The following is a 21,740-nucleotide window of genomic DNA, read 5'->3' as shown; positions in this document are numbered from 1 at the left end:
ATTATCCTGGAACTTTTCCTTAAAAACGATATATTTATCTGCTCAGCTCCTCCTGTTTATTTAACATGATGCCCGCATTTTGAACATGACAGGTTTACTTTAAATACAATACAATGTTTAACCTTACTGACTGGTATAACTAAAGCAATATATACTGTAACGATCAGTTATGCCTTCCATCCTCCATACAGAGGAATGAAAAATATTCAGGAACCACTGGTGGCTTATCTCGTATCAGTAAAGGAGAATATTGTAAAATAGAGAATGGATGGCAAATCATGTGACCCGCCAGCACTGTTCTGCTCCCCCCAATTAATGATCAGCCCAGCGGGGTACTACTCACATATGTCACCTTCAAGCACTGCCCTCCTCCTCTTTGTTGGGGGCCACCGGCGATGGAACTCACTGTACGCCAGTGGTCTCCAACCTGCGGACCTCCAGCTGTTGCAAAACTACAACTCCCAGCATGCCCGAACAGCCAATGGCTATCCGGGCATGCTGGGAGTTGTAGTTTTGCAACAGCTGGAGGTCTGCAGGTTGGAGACCACTGCTGTATGCTGTATACCTATGCTCAGGCTGCAAAAGATACAGAAAATAAACTTTAACTTACCTACGTCGGCCTCACGCTGGGGACGGGAACGTCGGACAGCCGTCTGCCTATCACTGGCTGGAGCCATGTCCCGCCCGGCCAGTGATAGGTTAAATGCACTGTCATGAAATAAGCCGGCCAGAGCTCCTTACATGACAGTGGGCTCAGCCTATCACTGGCCAGGGCGGGACAACGCTCCGGCCAGTGATAGGCAGACCGCTGTCCGACGTTCCAGTCCCCAGCGTGCGGCCGACGTAGGTGAGTTACAGTTTATTTTCTTTATCTTTTGCAGCCCGGGCATAGGGATACAGCGTACAGCAGTGGTCACAAACATGCGGACCTCCAGCTGTTGCAAAACTACAACTCCCAGCATGCCCGGACAGCCATTGGCTGTCCGGGCATGCTGGAAGTTGTAGTTTTGCAACATCTGGAGGTCTGCAGGTTGGAGACCACTGGCGTACAGTATCGAGTTCCAGGCGGCCCCCAACAAAGAGGAGGAGGGCAGTGTTTGACATATGTGAGTAGTACCCCGCTGGGCTGATAATTAATTGGGGGGAGCAGAACAGTGCTGGCGGGTCAAATAGGATTTGTTCCCTGATGTGGGGACAGTGCAGCGCTGGGCTGATTCATTCTTTCCCGAGGGGGAGGGGCCCAACCGGTATTGCGGTATGGGAGAAGATTCATATCGTGCAGCCCAAAAAATTCGGTATTCGGTATGAACCGGTATACCGCCCAGCCCTAAAGGTAGGTTGATAGATGAACAACTGTTGAACAAATGATTGATTGTCTGTTCAAATTGACCATACATGATCAATGATACAAGGCGAACAATCTTTCTGGGACTATTGCGGTAAGGTTTGGAGAATATCCTTTTTCTGGAAGACTTCTTTTCAGACAATAACAATCATTCTTAGTGAAATTTCACTCAATGAATGATTGTTTTGGTTGAAATCATTCACTTTCATCAACATTAATCTAAAGTGTATCGGCACCATTATGTGGCATCACACAATACAAAGATGATAATTAGAAGTATGGGGCATCCAGGGCAATAGAAAAAGGGACTCGGCATGTGCCCTTGGTGCCCTTGGTAAAACAAGGCCTAGTGATTCACAGTTATTGGATATTGTATAAAAAAAATTCAGTTCAAAATGTGCTCTGAAACATTAGGAAGTAGGTAGCAAGAATCCACATACGATTCTTAAAGGGGTATTCAAGGAAAAAAACTTTTTGTTTTTATATCAACTGGCTTCAAAAAGTTAAAGGGGTAGTCCAGTGGTGAAAAACGTATCCCCTATCCTAAGGTAAGGGGATAAGTTTAAGATCGCGGGGGGTCTGACCGCTGGGGCCCCCTGCGATCTCTCTGTACGGGGCCAGGCTCTCCGGCCAAATAGCGGGTGTCGACTTCCGCACGAAGCGGCGGCCAACACGCCCCCTCAATACATCTCTATGGCAGAGCCGGAGATTGCCGAAGGCAGCGCTTCGGCTCTGCCATAAAGTTGTATTGAGGGGGCGTGTCGGCCGCCGCTTCGTGCGGAGGTCGACACACCCCCCTCCCGCGGGCTGTCGGGGCTCCGTACAGGAGATCGAAGGGGGCCCCAGCGGTCGGACCCCCCGCGATCTGCAACTTATCCCCTATCCTTAGGATAGGGGATAAGTTGATCACCACTGTGTCACCACTGGACTACTCCTTTAAGAAAATTTGTAAATTACATTACAATAATTATCAGCTGCTCAAGTTGAGTTGTTCTTTTCTGTCTGGCAACAGTGCTCTCTGCTGACATCTCTGCTTGTCTCGGGAACTGCACAGAGAAGAAGAGGTTTGCTATGGGGATTTGCTTCTACTCTGGACAGTTCCCGAGACGCGTGTCATCAGAGAGTACTTAGACAGAAAAGAACAACTCAACTTCAGCAGCTCATAAGTACTAAAAGGATTACAATTTTTTAATAGAAGTAATTTACAAATCTGTTTAACTTTCTGGAGCCAGTTGATATATATAAAAAAGTTTTTTCCTGGATAACCCCTTTAACTTTGTAGTATTATTAGTAAATGTATAACTTGAGACCACAAATAGACTGATCTTAGCATGTTGCCATTGAAAGTATAATTTGTATACATATTCAAGGAGTTAATGTGGACTTTATTGTCATTCAGCTGGATGACAAGATGCACATTAGCACTTCTAAGAACACCGCACAAAGAACAAAAGGAATTTATCAACAAGGAGAACCTTCTCAAGGGCTTCCAGTGAATAACCAATTCCCAATGGTATAATATAAGAAAGCTTCCCCTTAATGTGCTACACATATTTTCTTGCAGGTATCAATTATTAGCGTAAGATCAGACGATCCCATCGATTCGGAGTTTCTTATTTTTTACAAAACAAACGTATATATTGCTGAGACCGTTAGAGGAGAACTACAATCGCATTCAGATTTAATTTTCCCAGCACTTCATAGTGAATTCTCTTTGGACATCAAAGGCCGAGTTTACAATGATTCTGCCTCATGCTGTATTTTCTCCTGAAAGCTCAGGAGAGTCTCTATATGCTGGTCATAGCCACCTTATTTTGTTGGCATTTGATATTATAAGTTGATAAAAATATGGGCACAGTATTATGCCGTCATTTCTTAGAACGTATTGAAGAGTTGGGAGTTAATTTTGGGGACTTTGTCTCATAGCCAGAAGTAAACTGAGCTACAAAGAATGTCCCTCTGTATGGAGAGAGCAGCATGTCCATGCATCACTTGGACAGTCAACTAAGAGCTTGACGAGGGATGGTGTCACACTTAGCGTATTGCAGACAAACACCTCCTTTTATACTGTAGGTTATCTGGCGTCTTTACGTTTCTTTTTTTCTTTTTTTTTTGCAGGAAAACACTGCGGACAGATGTCGGCTGGAATGCTTTGTCTGTGGAATTTTCAACTCTTGTAAATTTTTTGGGCAGTGGTAAAAGTGCACCATGCTCATGCTTTTTCTAACCTTTTAGTGGAGCTTTTCTCCCATAGACCTGCTTTTTAAGGACCCGGGGTTTCTCCATTTTTGCATTTTCACTTTTTCCTCCTTACTTTAAAAAAAATCATAACTCTTTCAATTTTGCACCTAAAATCCATATGATGGCTTATTTTTTGCGCCACCAATTCTACTTTGTAATGACATCAGTCATTTTAACCAGAAATCTACGGCGAAATGGGAAAAATTTAATTGAGAGACAAAATTGAACAAAAAAATATGCAATTTTGTAACTTTTGGGGTCTTCCGTTTCTACACAGTAAATTTTTCCTTAAAAATTACACCTTCTCTTTATTGATGATACCCTACTTATATAGGTTTGATTTTGTCGTACTTATGGAAAAAATCATAACTACATGCAGGAAAATTTATAAGTTTAAAATTGTCATCTTCTGACCCCTATAACTTTGAAATTTTTCCACATATGGGGCGGTATGAGGGCTAATTTTTTGCACCGTGATCTGAAGTTTTTAGCTATATTTTTGTATTGATCAGACTTTTTGATCCCTTTTTATTCATTTTTTCATTATACAAAAAGTGACCAAAAATACATTATTTTGAACTTTGGAATTTTTTTGCGTGTATGCCACTGACCGTGCGGTTTAATTAACGATATATTTTTATAATTCGGACATTTATTTTTATTAACATATTTTTTTTTTTTTATGGTAAAAGGGGGGTGATTTAAACTTTTATTAGTGAAGGGGTTAAATGATCTTTATTCACTTTTTTTTTGCAATGTTATAGCTCCCATAGGGTACTATAACACTGCACACACTGATCTTTTACATTGATCACTGGTTTCTCATAGGAAACCATTGATCAATGATTCTGCCGCTGGACTGCTCATGCCTGGATCTCAGGCACTGATTAGTCTTTCGGCGATCGGACACCAGGAGGCAAGGTAAGGGACCCTCCTGCTGTGTCACAGCTGTTCAGGATGCCAAGATTTTGTTGCGGACATCCCGAACAGCCCCTTGAGCTAACCGGCAATGATTTACTTTAACTTTAGACGCAGAGTTCAACTTTGAACATCGCGTCTAAAGGGTTAATAGCGCGCGGCAACGCGATCAGTGCCGTGCGCTATTAGCCACGGGTCCCGGCCGTTGTTCGAGGCCGTGCCTGACACGTTATAGAACGGGAGCGGACTCATGACGTATCGGTACGTCATGTGTCATGTAGGGGTTAAAAATAAAAAAGAAACACATGCAAAAATGCGAAAGCATACTTGGCATAGTTAAAGCGTACCTGTCAGATTCCCCCCCCCCCCCCCGCCCAAAAAAAAAAAAAATCAGTACCTCATCCTGATCATGTATATCTAACTTTTGTGTGCCTACAACCTATATTTCTCTCAGAATTACCTTTATTTACGTGCCATCATTTGCTCAGAGAGGTTTCTGTCCATGCAGAGGAATGGGGCATGTCCCTAGACATGAATGGAGGGGACGTGGCTTGACGTCTCATCCCCAGTCCCGGGAAACCCGGATGTTTCCGAAACTGGAGATTCAGCACCCGCATAGAATGCAGCGGGCCCCCCGTGATCAGACAAAGGATAGGGGATAAAATGTTTTTGCCCAGAATACCCCTTTATGCACATGGTTATATGCACATGGTTATATGTAGGGGTGCACACAGGTATAATATTGTGGTAAATCAATCCAAGGCAATATTTTCGGGATAAATGCAGCACACCAAACAGAAATTCAGTGCAACGGCGGTTTATTCCATAGTGTCTAAAGAAGCATATGTTTCAGTAACATCACACTACCTTTTCAAGTCTTGAAAAAGATAGCATAAGGCTACTAAAATGTTGTATTCTTCTTTATACACTATGAAATAAACCCCCATTGCACAGGATTGCCATTTGGTGGGCTGCATTTATCCAGAAAATAGATAGAATGGGGAGAAAGAGAGAACTAGAATAAAGAATGCATGCATGTATATGCAGAAGGAAAGAAAGAAAGAAAGAAAAAGAAAGAGAGGTAAGAGAGGCAATTAAGTCTAGTAATGTCTGTGAGTAGAATGAATCCAGGGTCAGACTGCCAGGTAGACAGGGAAGCAGCTAAATATTACACGTGCCAATTAATTCCATGCCAGCTGCACTGTATGATACTAATTGATCTATGGACTGCCTTGACAATAATGTCCATTTACATGGGCAATTAGAGCAGCTATTGCATGGTTTGATTAACACTATAATAACCCTTTGTACTGCACACCAAATTACTGTACACCTGAGTCAAATTATCTAAAAATGGCTCTTCTGATACCTGTCCTTGAACAATCTCATATAATAAATAAAAATGATTCAATTAATAGATTATGGTTTAAAATACCTAAAAGGCGTTGTCCAGTGGAGAACAGTAACAATGAGCATCTCTTGCTCTGGAGGACCAATCCTGTCCTGCATTACACAGGCAACCCATTGATTTGAATGGAATCAATGTAACATCTTATTTCCCATGTGGCGGATTTCCCCACAGATTACAGCTGATCACTAGTGTCCACAGCAGCAGGACACTTCGTGATCACCTTTTGTAGAGACAGCGTTCCAGCATGTAAGGAATGTCTACAACCCCTTATTTATTTATTTATACCATCACGATGTTCTGTAAGAGGCTTGTAAAGAACCAGGTAACATTTCATGTGAACTCATATTTTCTTTTTAAATTATTTATTTTTTATCTATTACACCTCAAGGTTTTTATTGCCTCTTAAAGGGGTACTCCGCCCCTAGACATCTTATCCCCTATCCAAAGGACAGGGGATAAGATGTTAGATCGCCGGGGTCCCGCTGCTGGGGACCCCGGGGATCGCTGCTGCAGCACCCCGCTATCATTACTGCGCAGAGCGAGATCGCTCTGCACGTAATGACGCGCAATACAGGGGCCAGAGCATGGTTACGTCACGGCTCCGCCCCTCGTGACGTCACGGCCCGCCCCCCGTCAATACAAGTCCATGGGAAGGGGGCGTGGCGGTCGTCACGACCCCTGCCATAGACTTGCATTAAGGGGACGGGCCGTGATGTCATGAGAGGCGGAGCCATGACGTTCCGCTGCTCCGGCCCCTGTATAGCCCGTCATTACGCACAGAGCGAACTCGCTCTGTGCTGTAATGATGGAGGGGTGCCGCAGCGGCGATCCCCGGGGTCCCCAGCAGCGGGACCGTGGCGATCTAACATCTTATCCCCTATCCTTTGAATAGGGGATAAGATGCCAGGGGCGGAGTACCCCTTTAAGTATGTACAATTCTTTGGGTTACTCCAAAATACACTACTTAACCCATAAAGGATGCAGGATGTACCTGTTCTTAGCGTACCAGGACATATATGTACGTCCTGAGTCTCATCCGCACTATGAAGCGAGCACAAGAGCTGTGCTCGCTTCATAGATCCAAGGTCCCAGCTGCTATCAGCAGCAGGGCAGACATGCCGGCCATTAACACTTGAGATGCCAAATGATCATGGCATTTGAAGTATTAGGTGGCCTTTGAGAGACTCATCAACTATCCTCGACATGACTGCCAGGGTCTAATGAGTCAAGATGGAGGCCGGAGGTCTGCTTATCTGTTCCAGGGATCTCTATGCTATGCATAGCACTGAACAGTAACAGCAATCAATAGATGGCTATAAATAGTCCTCTATGGGTATTTTAAAAAAAATATGTAAAAATTAAAAAATTTTCATAAATGTATATAAACCCTTTCCCCAATAAACAACTAAATAAAAAAAAAGATGTAAATACAAAGTACAATTGGTCATGCAAAAAAAAAAAAAAAAAGTCCTCATATAGCTCTGTGGGAAAATGGGGAAAAGGGTTATGGCACCTAACCCCTTATGGACACAGGCAATTTTTATTTTTGCATTTTCTTTTTTCCTCCTCAAATTTTAAAGATTACCTTTCCCCAAACTAAACTTTTAATATACACTTGCTGTTAAAATTCTCAACCTTTTATGTTTTTAATGAGAGCTTGTTTTTTGCGCGACTAATTGTTGATTGTAACAACACCTTTCATATTACCGTAAAGTGTACTGCAAAACAAAACAAAAAAGATTATTTGTGGGGAGAAATCAAAGAGAAAAACGCAATTTTGCATCTATTGGGGGATTTGCTTTAATAGAGTGCAATTTATCAATATTAACTAAAAGAACACCAGTCACTTAGTAATTATACAAAATAATACAAATCTTTATTGATATTCAGATAAAAAATATATAATCGGAAGATGAGGCACTGAGGCTACATGCACAGAAGATAAAGAAATCGTGACAGTTCATACATCATGGTAACATAAAGGTACATAAGTCACAGAAATAAATAAATGTGTCCAAAAGCCAGAGCAAAAATATATGCATGAAATAAAAGACTATACAAACGAATAGCTGGACAAAACTACACAAAGTTATCGTATATGACTATGAAAAAGCCCTGCTAAAGAGAAAACTCAAAAGAGCATAGACAAAAACTGCTGGCTGAAACTACATACCTACATACCCCAACGTACGTTTCGCAGTTAAGCTTCATCAAGGGGCATTAGTGCATTTTATGGGGGTAAAAATGACAGGTTATCTTTAGTCTCTAGCACAATGTGAATAAAACATATATAGTGATGTATGTACCGTGATCTTTAGTTTTTATTGGTACCACTTTTGTTTTGATGGGACTTTCTAATCACTTTTTATTCATGGTTTCTCTGATACATGATGTGACCATTTGGAGTTTTTTTTTTTTTTTTTGTGGCATTTGGTAATTTTTTACGTTTATGCCATTTTTAGTGAGGTCCAATAAGTTCCACTGAGCCACCGGCAATAGTCACTTATGCTTTAGGTGCCACTATAGTAACAATGTCTGAAGGGTTAATAACGGCAACGGTGGAATCGTCACTTTCCATCATTAGAGGTGAGGTCCTGGATACTGTTAGTAGCCTTTCCTCACCCCCTATAAAGTGAGCACAGCTCCTGTGATCACTAATAAGCATTTAATGATCCAGGCACGCTCTGGTGGGTTAAGGTAAGTTTCCACTTGTTTTTTTTCTGGCAGTTTTTGAAAAACTGCCACTGCAGGTTTTGAGCCAAAGTCAGAAGTGGAACCATAAGGGAGGAGAAGTATAAGTCCTTCCTTTATATGTCCTATTCCTTTTGAATACATTTCTGGCTTTTTTTCAAAAACTGCAGTGGCAGTATTCCAAAAACTGGTAGAGCAAAAACCAAGTGGAAACTTATCCTAAGTCCCAAAAACAGTGCCACAACTGGGTCTCACACATGTCAATGGAACTAACCCGCAAGATTAGGTATAACCCATGCAACAGTCAGGCTTTTCTAATGTTGTACAACCTCATGACTGATCAGTTCTGAAATTTAAGGGCTTGTTCACACTCATCTTTTACTGTACCAGTAATCGGGCATATCGTAGCTAATACACACCTAGGAAAGATGCTGCCTTCAATATATCTTCATTCTGGCGACAGCCTACAAAAGAGAACATGCTAAATCCAAACAGAGGAGTGTTTAGAGTGGAGATACAGGCATGCCTATTGTTTGCAATGATAAGCGGGGCCCCAGCGAACAATTAAACCTTTCAATAAATAATCTGTAAGCACATTCCTTTGATTTACTGTTATTTGATACAGCAGTTAGTTTCAATGGAGCAGTTAATATTGATCATGTTAAGCACTGCAGACAAACATGAAGCACTTCAAGAACTCTATGGATTATTGCTCTTTATTCTGTCCGTCTTTCAGGTTACTTGTAATGGCTGGGAAATTTAAAGTCAATAACACCAATTAGTATTATATGCCCTTCAAAACACAAGCCAATGGAATAACCCTGCTTAAAGGGGTACTCTGGTGGAAAACTTTTTTTTAAAAATAACTGGTGTCAGAAAGTTAAACAGATATGTAAATGACTTCTATTAAAAAAATCTTAATCCTTCCAGTACATATTAGCTGCTGAATACTACAGAGGAAAGTCTTTTCTTTTTGGAACACAGTGCTCTCTGCTGACATCACGAGCACAGTGCTCTCTGCTGACATCTTTGTCCATTTTAGGAACTGTCCAGAGCAGTAAATGTTTGCTATGAGGATTTTCTCCTCCTCTGGACAGTTCTTAAAATGGACAGAGAAGTCAGCAGAGAGCACTGTATTCCAAAAAGAAAAGCATTTCCTCTATAGTATTCAGCAGCTAATAAGTACTGGAATGATTAAGATTTTATAATAGAAGTTATTTACATAACTTTCTGGCACCAGTTGATTAAAAAAAAAAAAAAAAAAAAGTTTTCCACCCCTTTAACCCCTTAAGGACGCAGGGCGTAAATGTACGTCCTGGTGCGGTGGTACTTAACGCACCAGGACGTACATTTACATCCTGTGCATAACCGCGGGCATCGGAGCGATGCCCATGTCATGCGCGGCTGATCCCGGCTGCCGATCTCGCGGGCGTCCGCCATTAACCCCTCCGGTGCCGGGGCAGTGCGCAATTTCAATGAATGATCGGATCGCCCGCAGCGCTGCTCATGGATCCGATCAATCAGAACGCTGCACGGAGGTCCCCTCACCTTCCTCCTTCCGGCTCCCGGCGTCTTCTGCTCTGGTCTGAGATCGAGCAGACCAGAGCAGAAGATCGCCGATAACACTGATCTGTTCTATGTCCTATACATAGAACAGATCAGTATTAACAATCATGGTATTGCTATGAATAGTCCCCTATGGGGACTATTCAAGTGTAAAAAAAATTTAAAAAAATGTAAAAGTAAAAGTAAAAAATTTTTTCCTATTTTACCCCCAAAAAGCGTAAAAAATAAATTTAATAGACATATTTGGTATCACCACGTGCGTAAATGTCCGAGCTATTAAAATAAAATGTTAATGATCCCATACGATGAACGGCGTGAACGTAAAAAAAATTAAAAATTGCTACTTTTTAAATACATTTTATAAAAAAAAAATTATAAAAAATTTATTAAAAGTTTTTTATATGCAAATGTGGTATCAAAAAAAAAAGTACAGATCATGGCGCAAAAAATGAGCCCTCATACCGCCGCTTATATGGAAAAATAAAAAAGTTAGAGGTCATCAAAATAAAGGGATTATAAACGTACTAATTTGGTTAAAAAGTTTGTGATTTTTTTTAAAGCACAACAATAATATAAAAGTATGTAATAATAGGTATCATTTTAATTGTATTGACCCTCAGAATAAAGAACACACGTCATTTTTATCGTAAATTGTACGGCGTGAAAACGAAACCTTCCAAAATTAGCAAAATTGCGTTTTTTTCTTTTTAATTTCCCCACAAAAATAGTGTTTTTTGGTTGCGCCATACATTTTATGATATAATGAGTTATGTCATTACAAAGGACAACTGGTCACGCAAAAAACAAGCCCTCATACTAGTCTGTGGATGAAAATATAAAAGAGTTATGATTTTTAGAAGGCGAGGAGGAAAAAATGAAAAAGTTAAAATTTAATTGTCTGAGTCCTTAACCTCTTAAGGACCCATGACGTATGCATACGTCATGGGTCCCGGTCCTGCGATATAACGCGGGGTCACATGGTGACCCCGCATCATATCGCAGCGGGCCCAGCGTCATAGTGAAGCCGGGACCCGCCTCTAATAGCGCGCGGCACTGATCGCTGTGCCGCGCGCTATTAACCCTTTAGCCGCGCGCTCAAAGCTGAGCCGCGTGGCTAAAAACGAAAGTAAAAGTGCCCGGCTAGCTCAGGGAGCTGTTCGGGATCGCCGCGGTATAATCGCGGCATCCCGAACAGCTGTAGCACAGGAGGAGGTCTTCTTACCTTCTCCTGTGCTGTCCGATCGCCGAATGAATGCTTCAAGCCTGAGATCCAGGCTTGAGCATTCAATCGCCGAAAACACTGATTGATCCATTCCTATGGAGATGGATAAATCAGTGTAAAAGATCAGTACATGCAATGTTATAGCCCCTTATGGGAGCTATAATGTTGCATAAGAAAAGTGTAAAAAAATCATTAACCCTTTCAATTATCCCTTCCCCTAATAAAAGTTTAAATCACCCGGCATTTCCAAAAATAAAAAAAACATTATGTAAATAATAATAAAAATAAACATATGTGGTATCGCCGCGTGCGGAAATGTCCGATTTATAAAAATATACCGCTTTTTAAACCGCTCGTTCAATGGTGTACGCGCAAAAAAATTCCAAAGTCCAAAATAGCGCATTTTTGATCACTTTTTATACCACAAAAAAGTGAATAAAAAGTGATCAAAAATTCTGATCAGAACAAAAATGGTACCGCTAAAAACTTCAGATGACGGCGCAAAAAATGAGTCCTCAAAGCGCCCTGAACGCAGAAAAATAAAAAAGTTATAGCGGTCAAAAGATGACCATTTTAAACGTATACATTTTCCTGCATGTATTCATGATTTTTTTTGGAAGTGATACAAATTCAAACCTATACAAGTAGGGTATCATTTTAACCGTATGGACCTACAGAATAAAGATAAGGTATCATTTTTGACAAAAAATGTACTGCGTAAAAATAGAAGCCCCCAAAACTTACAAAATAGTGTTTTTTCATCAATCTTGTCGCACATTGATTTTTTTTCCCGTTTCACTGTAGATTTTTGAGTAAAATGACTAATGTCATTACAAAGTAGAATTAGTGACGCAAAAATTAAGCCATTATATATAATTTTAGGTGAAAATTTTTAAGAGTTATGATTTTTTAAAGTGAAGGAGGAAAAATTGAAAATGAAAAAACGGAAAAAGCCCGGGTCCTTAAGGGGTTAAGGCCAAAATGGGCTGAGTCCTTAAGGGGTTAAAAGCACTTCTCTGTACTGCTGTGTATGGTCCAATAATACAAATATTAGGGCAAATAGGGACCTGCTCCCCCATGAGTGAAGACATGTCAATAGCTATCATTTTTATAAAACTCTCTGAAAACTAAATAATTCTTGAGAGCATATGTTATTTTCTTTCTACAAAGCAGACAACAGCAAAGTTACCTAAAGTATAAGTATACAAGTACACATAGGTATGTGTGAATACACAATCCAAAAAATAATTTGTTTCCTGGTCTGGCTCTATGTATCATTATACTGTACGAACTACCTGGTCTGGCTCTATGTAGCATTATACTGTACAAACTACCTGGTCTGGCTCTATATATCATTATACTGTACCAACTACCTGGTAGGGCTCTATGTAGCATTATACTGTACAAACTACCTGGAGACAATTACATTGCGGTGGATGTTAAAAGTCTGATCATTACTAACATTATTTTAATGTTAAGTACTGTCAAGACATGCCAATAAGGTTGTGGCAGAATGCCAATTACACATTGAACTTAACCCAAGCCATCCCTTTTAATTTTTAAAGCCACTAAATAAATTGTATTTAGACATTTACTGGTCACCTGCCAATCCATTAAGCTGCAAACTCTTGGTATATGTGTATTAATTTAATTCATGGCATGGGCAGAAAAATAGACCTAATATAATTAAGGATTTTTCTTGTTAAAAAAAAAAAACATGCAACCTGTAACATCTTGCAGCTCTTGGTTATCGCTTACGGGCAACAGGCGATGGTCGTGACTGGTACTCGCTCCATCTTGTCTGGGAAATATACTTCAAAGACGGGCAGGGAGCGGAAGTAGATGCTGGGGAGCAGAACAGGTAGGACCTTTTGTGCTTCCCGGACAAACCCTTTAAAATACGTACCGAAGTGAAATAATTTCCAGATCTGTTTAAAAAATGTAGTATAAAGAATCCTTCTCACAGCCTGTTAAACACTATTGTAGAGTCCATTTTACCATATACAATAACAAGCAGAAATACGGCTGCTTGGCCCAAGGCTGCAGTGCATAGAATTTGGCAACTCAAACTATCAACATATGTGGCCAAACTGCAATTCAACCCTGTCACTTGAATCAAGCCCTAATTGTTTGGCAGGTCTGACTGTAATTTGAGGGCTTTTAATACATATTATAAGGGTAGGGTTAAGGAAAACCTTTAAAAAACTAAATCCACTGTCGAAAGCCTCTTTGTGCTAATTTCCAACATGCTAAATAACCTTTTTGTGAGATATCGGCCATGTAGGTTTCCTTATGGATCCATATTGTGTATCCATTCACCATGAAGGCCAAAAATGTAGACATCCATCTTCAGGATAAGTATAAGTAAAGCCAATGTTTTTCCTTAGATGTATTGCTTCTACAGCTTTCCCTTCCATGTATCGTTAGAATAAATCATAGGCTGACCAAAGCTGTAGGTTTTATGGTAGAGTATGGGCAATGTCTATCGCTATTGGCTACATCGTATGTACACATGTACAATTTAAGTCTAATCTGGGAATATTTAGTGTGTCCCTCCTGACCAACGGAGACAATACGTCTGTTATAAATATAGATTGCTACCATCACAACCATTTATTTCTGAAAAAGACGAGATTCAAACACAATTTTTTTTATAACTGTTAAATGAACTACGTTCTGACAAACATAATAAAATAATTATATTTGCCTTTAAGAATTTCTTCGGCAACACATGGAAATATGATTCTAGATTAAAACATCAGGAACTAAATTTTCACTTGCATTCATTTCAATTTCAGTTAATTATAGCCCCGAGCTTTATAGCAGTCCAGGCTCCAGTCTTTTGAAGCCCAGAAATGGCCTACAGAAAAGCAGCTTCTCACAACCACGGACTTTGATGAAAAAGTAAAGGTGATTCGGCTTGCAGTTTTAATGGTTTAATTTAACAAGTGAATGCTATAAAGAACTGTCTTCGTGCACAACCAAAATATCATTGAGAGGGGGAGCTAAGACATTAAATGGGACATGCAGCACAAGCAGATTTAGGAATTGTGCCTTTCTTGGGGCATAAGACATGGAGGTCAGATCTTGTTGGATTTTCAAGCATTTCTCATTTTGATAATTTCACAGCTCACCTCAGGTAACAAGGGGAATTTCAATGGCACCCTTATAAATCCCTCTTAACATTTTATTGGAAAACACAGGCTCCTCGTGAAGTTATACTGCGGATACAAAGGCTTCCATGCAGATGACACATTATTATTAATGTTCTTAAATCTCATTTTGCCCCGGGCAACCATAGTCGGACATCTTGTAGAAAAGAACTGTGCTATATCTCATATATATATATATATATATATATATATATATATATATATATATGTATGATAGTTATAGAAAACAAAGATTATCTTGCACAAAGTTTACTTAACACCACAGCTTCTATGTACACCATGCAAAAGACAATAAAAGAAATAAAGAAATAAACGCTGAGCAAAAGGTGAAACATAACCCCACTGGTGTCTTTTTTTTAAAGACCCCTCTGTTAAGCGTAGTGTGCCTTATATACTGCTCTCAAGTGGTAATGATATCTATTATGACTGCCAAATTGCTAGACCATAATAACATCATTGGTACAAGGTATTAAAATTACTGAAAGGGTTTGGTTGTAGGGCAAACACATAAGAAGTTCTTGATTTAATAAGGCTAAAACTGCTTTTCAGTTGAGCACTACATCTAGTGTATTGGTGGTTTGATTATTTTCCATGTGTGATACATTCACTGATATATTTATTACGCTGCAGTGGATATATACGTATTTTGTAATACATTACGCATACCTGAAGTAAATATGATCTAGTAAACAGTGTTTTATCACCATTTTTTCCATTAAATATGTCTCATTCATTTAAAAGGGCCAAAAGGTGCAATCTCTAACCAGTAACAAAATAGCAAATACATTGTGCGTGCTAAAAGGTGTAAGATTAGGATGAAATAAAGACCCATCCATAGAGGGAGTATGGTAGGATTAAAACTCTAAATTGAGTTTTGACTATCAAAATGTACTTTTTTTAAATATATTTTTAGGCCTTCAGTGTAACTATTGTCATTTTGTTTTTGTAAGCCCTTCTGCATACACCTCATACCGTTTCTTTGAACTTCTATATCTTTGTCATGTGATACTATAGCAAATCTTGAACGTATGTTTACAGGACTCCTGTACAGGCACACAGCACTCTTCCGAAATCATTTCTGTACTAAATAAGCTTTAGTAGAATTTGTATGTGAAGTCGTGAAAAAGTTGTAAACAGAATTTCAGGATTAGTGATCCACTGAAGTATATTAGGTATTCGGTCATGTATTTGGAGTCAAATTAAGAAATGACCAATCTGGATTAAAACTGTAGATGCAAATCATATAGCATGGACTGTAGGATAATAATACTTCAGTGCTGGAATCTTGTTTACAAAATATTATATAACATATCAAAACAGAATCATTAATCAAAAATGGAATGTGGTTTGCCAAATCTACCATCCTTAAAATATATACATATAGTCCCTGGCAAGACAAATTCCAGAAGGATTTTCCCCTATCATCCTGAGCTGTTGTGAAAATCAATGGAGTGGGCAGGGCAAGCCTATTTCTGAAGGGGGTTGTATGGAAGGAGTATCATGTGAAGGAGAGGCTAATTATAACAATAATATTACTAATACAAAAGACTATATATCAAATAGACGTTACATCTTCTAACCCTCTCTGCAAATAAATTCTACTGTCGAGCACATTTTTTTAAATCACTGACCCACCAATCGTGAGGAGAAAAAAGGGAAATAGTACCATAAAGAATGCTGTTTCCTTTCAAAATAATGGCGTGATCGATGATGGCCACAGCCTTAACATAACTGAGCACAAAACACCCAACCATTATTTTGATGCTAAAAAAATAACTACACATATAAATCTCCGCTTCACAGCATAGTAAAACATGTAGAAGATAACTGTGTGGAGCGTAAAATACCTCTTAAAAAGCAAAAGCTTCAGTACTTAAAGTTTACTTTACATTCCACTGTCGGGCTACAAAAAGCTGTGTATTTCTACTCACTATTTCTTGCAAGGGGTTTATGCTGTAAAATAAATACTTCAATAAGTCAGTGCGGTAACACAAAATACAAAGGTACCTGCACTTATCTATGTAACATGGGCTCTGGACAGGAATCTTCTGGAAAGTAGGAAAAAATATGCATAAAAAAATCAGTTGAATATGGGAAAAAATGGCTAAAAATAAAGTTAAAGGTGTAAAACAAAATAAATATTGATTGACGTATTATTTTTATCACTACTCTTTCTATATAGAAAAAACAATCAAGGTGTAGAAGCCGGGTTAGGTAACGAAATGCATAAACACACTCACTACCAAACCATAGGAGAATTTGAATATTTTACTTCAAAAAGTGGAGCTAATATTTATGTTTATTAATGTTTTTTTTTCCACCCTATATTTTTCTTTCTTATGCCTCTTTTCCAATTTATAGCTCAACACCTAAACATCATAAAAAAGAATCTTATAAATATCTTCAGTCATCATAATATCTAATCGTACATCTGCCCAGTCCATTATGTTGTATGTTTCTTTTTTATACTACATGTTTTGAGCATGCAGCCTCTTTTTTTTTTTCTTTTTTCTTTTGCTATGAATTTAATTCTTGGATTGTGTCCAAAGCAGATTGCACAAGCCAAAATTTAGCTGGGGAAAAATCTGTTTATATACTCTTTCACAAAAGCACTAGAAAATTATTTATGTAGAGGCCAGATTTATAAAACATCGAGGGAGTGGTGTGGAGGAGGAGGCATGGAACACACTGAAATGCTATCACACATTAAATAGGTAGTTTGATCGTGTATTTTGAGCGCACGAGCTTGTATAAGGAACTATGCAAAGCACAGAACCTGAACTCTAGTCTGCTATCACCAGCTTCCTGATATCGTGTAAACTTACGATATCTTTGACACCTCCATTGTTTATATACAAACACCTCCATGTTTACTCAGATTAGATCCACAGAGATTACATTAGCTCTGATTAAAAAGACATATAGAGTAAGGGAAAATAAATATAAATATAGACATTTAAAGGCACAGTTAGCCTAATTCTTTGCTTTACATACATTATATTTTATTTTGATGTTACTTTGCTCCCTAGCTCTTGCACATCACATGGTATTTACAAACTTTACATACTACAAAAAAAGTAAAATGTTAACGTTAACGTATTTGTTAAGCAGAATATACAGATATACTGAATATACTAATATCAGAAAATACTGAATATTTGGCAATCTGGAACAATGTTATCACATATAACTGTAAACTAGGGAATCCATGGAACTGTCACCGCTATGTTTAAGATACACACATTTAGGTAGGTGTCCTGACCAATGGACTGATCATAAAGCAAAAAGTAACAACAACAATGAAAGAGCAATCTACAGCCAAGGTGTTGAATACTGTGTTAAAGCCATTGTGATAAATAGCTTAGCAATTCATCTAAATCAGTGTCAGTGAAAAGCAGGATCCTGCAGGCTCTTTGGAGTCAATGGCTTGTGCATTCTGGTGCCTTTGGTCATTTCTCAAAGTTGAAGCCAAAAAGCACTACTGTTTCCAATCTATGTGTTCTCCGGCACCATGTCAAGATTAGATAACAGAACTTTGGAGACCACAAGCAAAGAGTTCTCCTCCTTCACAAGCCTCCTACTGTAAATGTGCTATAATTGATGGCTAAACACTGAAGCGTCCAAGTGCCAGGCTTATTTAGTAGGGCAAAAACTTCTTTTAAGTTAGAGCAAAGCAAATTTAAAGGTTCTAAGGTCAAACTTTGGGAGAATTATGGCTTTGAAGACAACCAAAGTTGAAGTGATGACAATACGAGCACACTTGTGACTATGCAAACCCCATAAACATGTGGCAGCAAAAGTAAACTTAACATAAAACTGTAACCACTAGTGAATTCTATTTATAATTATAGTAAGGCTAAATATTTTTTATTAGTATTAATAATAATACAACATTATACATTTTATATTTCAATGCTAGGTTACTTAATTCTAATAAAAATGTAAAGCTTAAAGTCTACATAATAAGCAACCTGTATCCGTGTACAGATCCACCATTGTACAATGAGCATAAAAAGCGTAAATGCATAAATATGCTTATTAAAGGTATGCAATAATATACCATGAAATATTAATTTTACGTGACAGCGAGGATAAAAAAGAAAAGGCTGGAGTGCATTTGATTCGCTTTGACTTTAAAGTTCAGTTATTTATGGCATGCAGTCAAAAGCAGTGAAGAGAACAAAATAAAGCCAGACGGGCTGGTAAGTGGACCTACATTGAGCACTGTGCCGGTGTTGGTGCTGCCATTCTGTCTGTGCCAATCCGCTGAAGCATGCTTTAAGAGCTTTTTCCTGGAGCATGCAAGAAGACGGGCTCGCAGTGTAGAAATCCAGCATTTGCCCAGGGCTCACAGCTAGCACATCCATACAGTCAAACATGATTTCCCCCCTATACAGAATGCCTGTAAAAGTGCTTTTCCTTTAGGTGCAGAGTAAAATGGCATCTAAAAGTACACCCAACTCCATCAAACTCTGCCCCTTTTTTTTGGCACGTAGGCTGTTGGTCTATTTCCCAGACCAGAATCATGAATTATGACAGACAACACAGCTAAAAGCCTGTAATTGATCCAAATGATCATTTACTATTTTCCAAGCTTCCCAGCCATTCCAGCAGAGTAGGCGAGGGGGACGGAGAAATCCAAGCTGTCAGCTGCAGGCAAAATGTCTCTAAATTCCTGGAGGTGCTCGCAGCCTTCTGCAGCAGTGAATAAGCTGAAGCCGCTCTTCAGTTGTAACTGAGCTCAAAGTGGGTAAAAATAACAACATTTATTACATCCAGGACTCAGGTCCCCCCTTCTGAAGCGAATAGATCCTTCTGCTTTTGAACAGCTCACTTCCTACTACTTGTGTCACACAAAATGAAAGATTGGATTGCCTAATATATGCGAGTGAACTCTCCATGAACCCTTCCCAGGCTGCTAACCTTCAAATGACCCAAACCAGTCTGACATCACCAACTCCCAGGATTCTCACACAGCTTAAAGACTACCAGCAGCCCTGTACAACCAGCAGAGAGATGCAGGCAGCCGCTTGCTCCTTTTCTCGCTCGCTCAGCTGCTTTATCTGGGGCTAGGATTCTACCTTCACTTTCTAAATGTAAATACACCCCTAGAATCAGGAAGAGGACAGGAAAATGGACACGCAGGTTTGGGGTGTCAGTCGTGACCTGTCGCCGCTCTTATTTGATCAATGACTGGGCTTCTTCTCGCCATCTTAATCAGCTGTATACATAATCCAGCTTTCCTCTGTCTTCCTCTCTAAAGATTTAGCTGTTCCAATTTTGCACAGTAGATAATTTTACTCAATTAAAATTCAATGTATCTGTCACAGATATTTCAGCGTTGCGGATGTATTGTCTCAGGGTTTTTTTTGTTTTTATTTTTTACGCAGTAGCATTCGAGTGCTAACGTGTGTAGATAAGCATTAATCCACAGCTATGTCCTGATAAAGGGGAGAGGTTGGGGGTGAGAAGTTACATATGTCAAATTTAATCTTCTTTACTAGAACAATGAGACGGCAAACAATCAAGGGCATGGCAGCGGCACCCTTAGTGTTAATATCACATCGCAGTTCGCCTATGGGGCGAGTCTGCTTGTGTTCTTGTATCCCTAATCCCCCCCTCCTGCAGCCCCCCATCAGCACAAGAGGACACTGTTGAGGCATCGATAAAAACCGTTCTCCTTACGCTGCCTCTACATAAGAAGGGTGCACTCTACAAAGTGCTGCTTTCCACTTCACACAACACTAAGGGCTACTACAAACACGCTTCTGTGTAATAAAAAAAAACACCATGAATTTCAAGTATATTTTTAAGTAATTTTTGCAAGCAATTTTTACTTTTTATTTTTCAACCCTAGAAAGAAGTATCTGGGAAAAATACCAAAGCATGGTATGTTAAGAAAAACAACACACCACAAAATGGGAAAGAAAACGGCACAAACGGAAACACATAGGGGAATTTTACTATTCCTCATGTGACACATTTTTGTCCTTAGCAGGTATATGTCATTTACTGTTAACATACAGTTTTGGAGAAATCTCGTCGTGTTCAAAGGTTAAGGGGGCGTGGCTAGTGGGATGTTAGATTTCCAGATGAATTTACTAATGAAAAAGGCATATTTTGGGTGCAATTTTTGGTGGAATATGTTTCTATTACCTCCGTGTGTCTCTTTGTCCTGTTTTCATGCAGGGGATCTACACCCAGAAGGGCTGTAGTGCAAGTATTTTTATTTTATTGTTGTCTCGGACCTTTCCCAGCATTCCATGCACCCAGAGACAATGGTCCTTATTTACTAAGAGTGTTGTGTAGGTTTCTTTGTGGGTTTTAATTCCCTACAATTTATTTTCCACATTATTTACTAAGCTTTCCCTACATTTTCCACTTTCCCTACACTTTGCTTTTTTACACATGCTCTGATCTGTTGGGTTTTCCTCAGCTCAAATCCACCACATTTTCTGTGGTAACCTTAGTAAATATGTTTTTGTGAGAATGTCGGGAACACGCCCGTTTTCGGAAGCCACGCCCCTTTTTGGGTTTTCTTAGCAAAATGGAGAGTTAGTCGGGTTTTTTCAATTCTGGCGCAAATTCTGGTGCAAAATCTAGCACAGACAGAATTTCTGGCGCAGTGCGACAGAATCTGGCGCACAACCCGACAAAACATGTCGGATTTGAAATAGTAAATGAGGGCCAATATGTCATAAGTCACATGGTCTCCAGGGGGGAGGCAGTGAGCGGGTGGATAGCATTACTTCAGTAAAATCCCTTCCACCCTGCTATCCACCCCTTCACTGCAGCATAGCCACGCCCCCTAGAGACCATGTGACTTATGACATATTGTCCCTGGCTGTATGAAATGCTGAGAAAGGTCCAAGATAACAGTTAAATAAAAATACTTGCACTACAGAACTTCTGGGTGTGGGTCTTGTGCATGAAAACTGGACAGAGAGGCACACAGAGCTAATAGAAGCATATTACACATGGGTCAAGGGCTAAAGAAAAAAAATCCTGGAATACCCTTTTAACTATCAACATTTAAAGTTCTCCAGGTTTAGAAAAACAGAGCTAATTTCTTCAAAAAACAGCACCACGCCTCTCCTTAGGTTGTGTGCAGTATTGCAGCTCTGTGAAAGAAGACAAGGTGTAAATACCACGTACAACCTGATGATATGTGTG

At 39.4% G+C, this 21,740-nt stretch overlaps 1 protein-coding gene across 10 annotated transcripts in view; it reads right to left on the bottom strand.

The window, feature by feature from the left end:
* RARB (retinoic acid receptor beta) overlaps window positions 1-21,740 on the bottom strand; it is a 946,796-nt gene that overhangs the window by 143,251 nt on the left and 781,805 nt on the right. The window contains exon 1 of one of the 10 annotated variants that reach the window (XM_056519999.1): window positions 18,784-19,774. The exons of 8 other annotated variants lie outside the window; for them this stretch is intronic. In XM_056519999.1, coding sequence (XP_056375974.1) covers window positions 18,784-18,946 — 163 coding nt within the window. In that variant the 5' untranslated portion in view covers window positions 18,947-19,774. Of the gene's footprint in view, window positions 1-18,783; window positions 19,775-21,740 lie in introns of those variants that run through there. One more of the 10 variants, XM_056520001.1, reaches the window with a different exon arrangement.

The sequence above is a fragment of the Hyla sarda genome, chromosome 5 (assembly GCF_029499605.1).
Source record: "Hyla sarda isolate aHylSar1 chromosome 5, aHylSar1.hap1, whole genome shotgun sequence".
In the NCBI taxonomy this organism is placed as follows: Eukaryota; Metazoa; Chordata; class Amphibia; order Anura; family Hylidae; genus Hyla; species Hyla sarda.
Note: the sequence above shows the minus strand (reverse complement) of the source record. Positions and strands in the feature narration are given on the sequence as shown.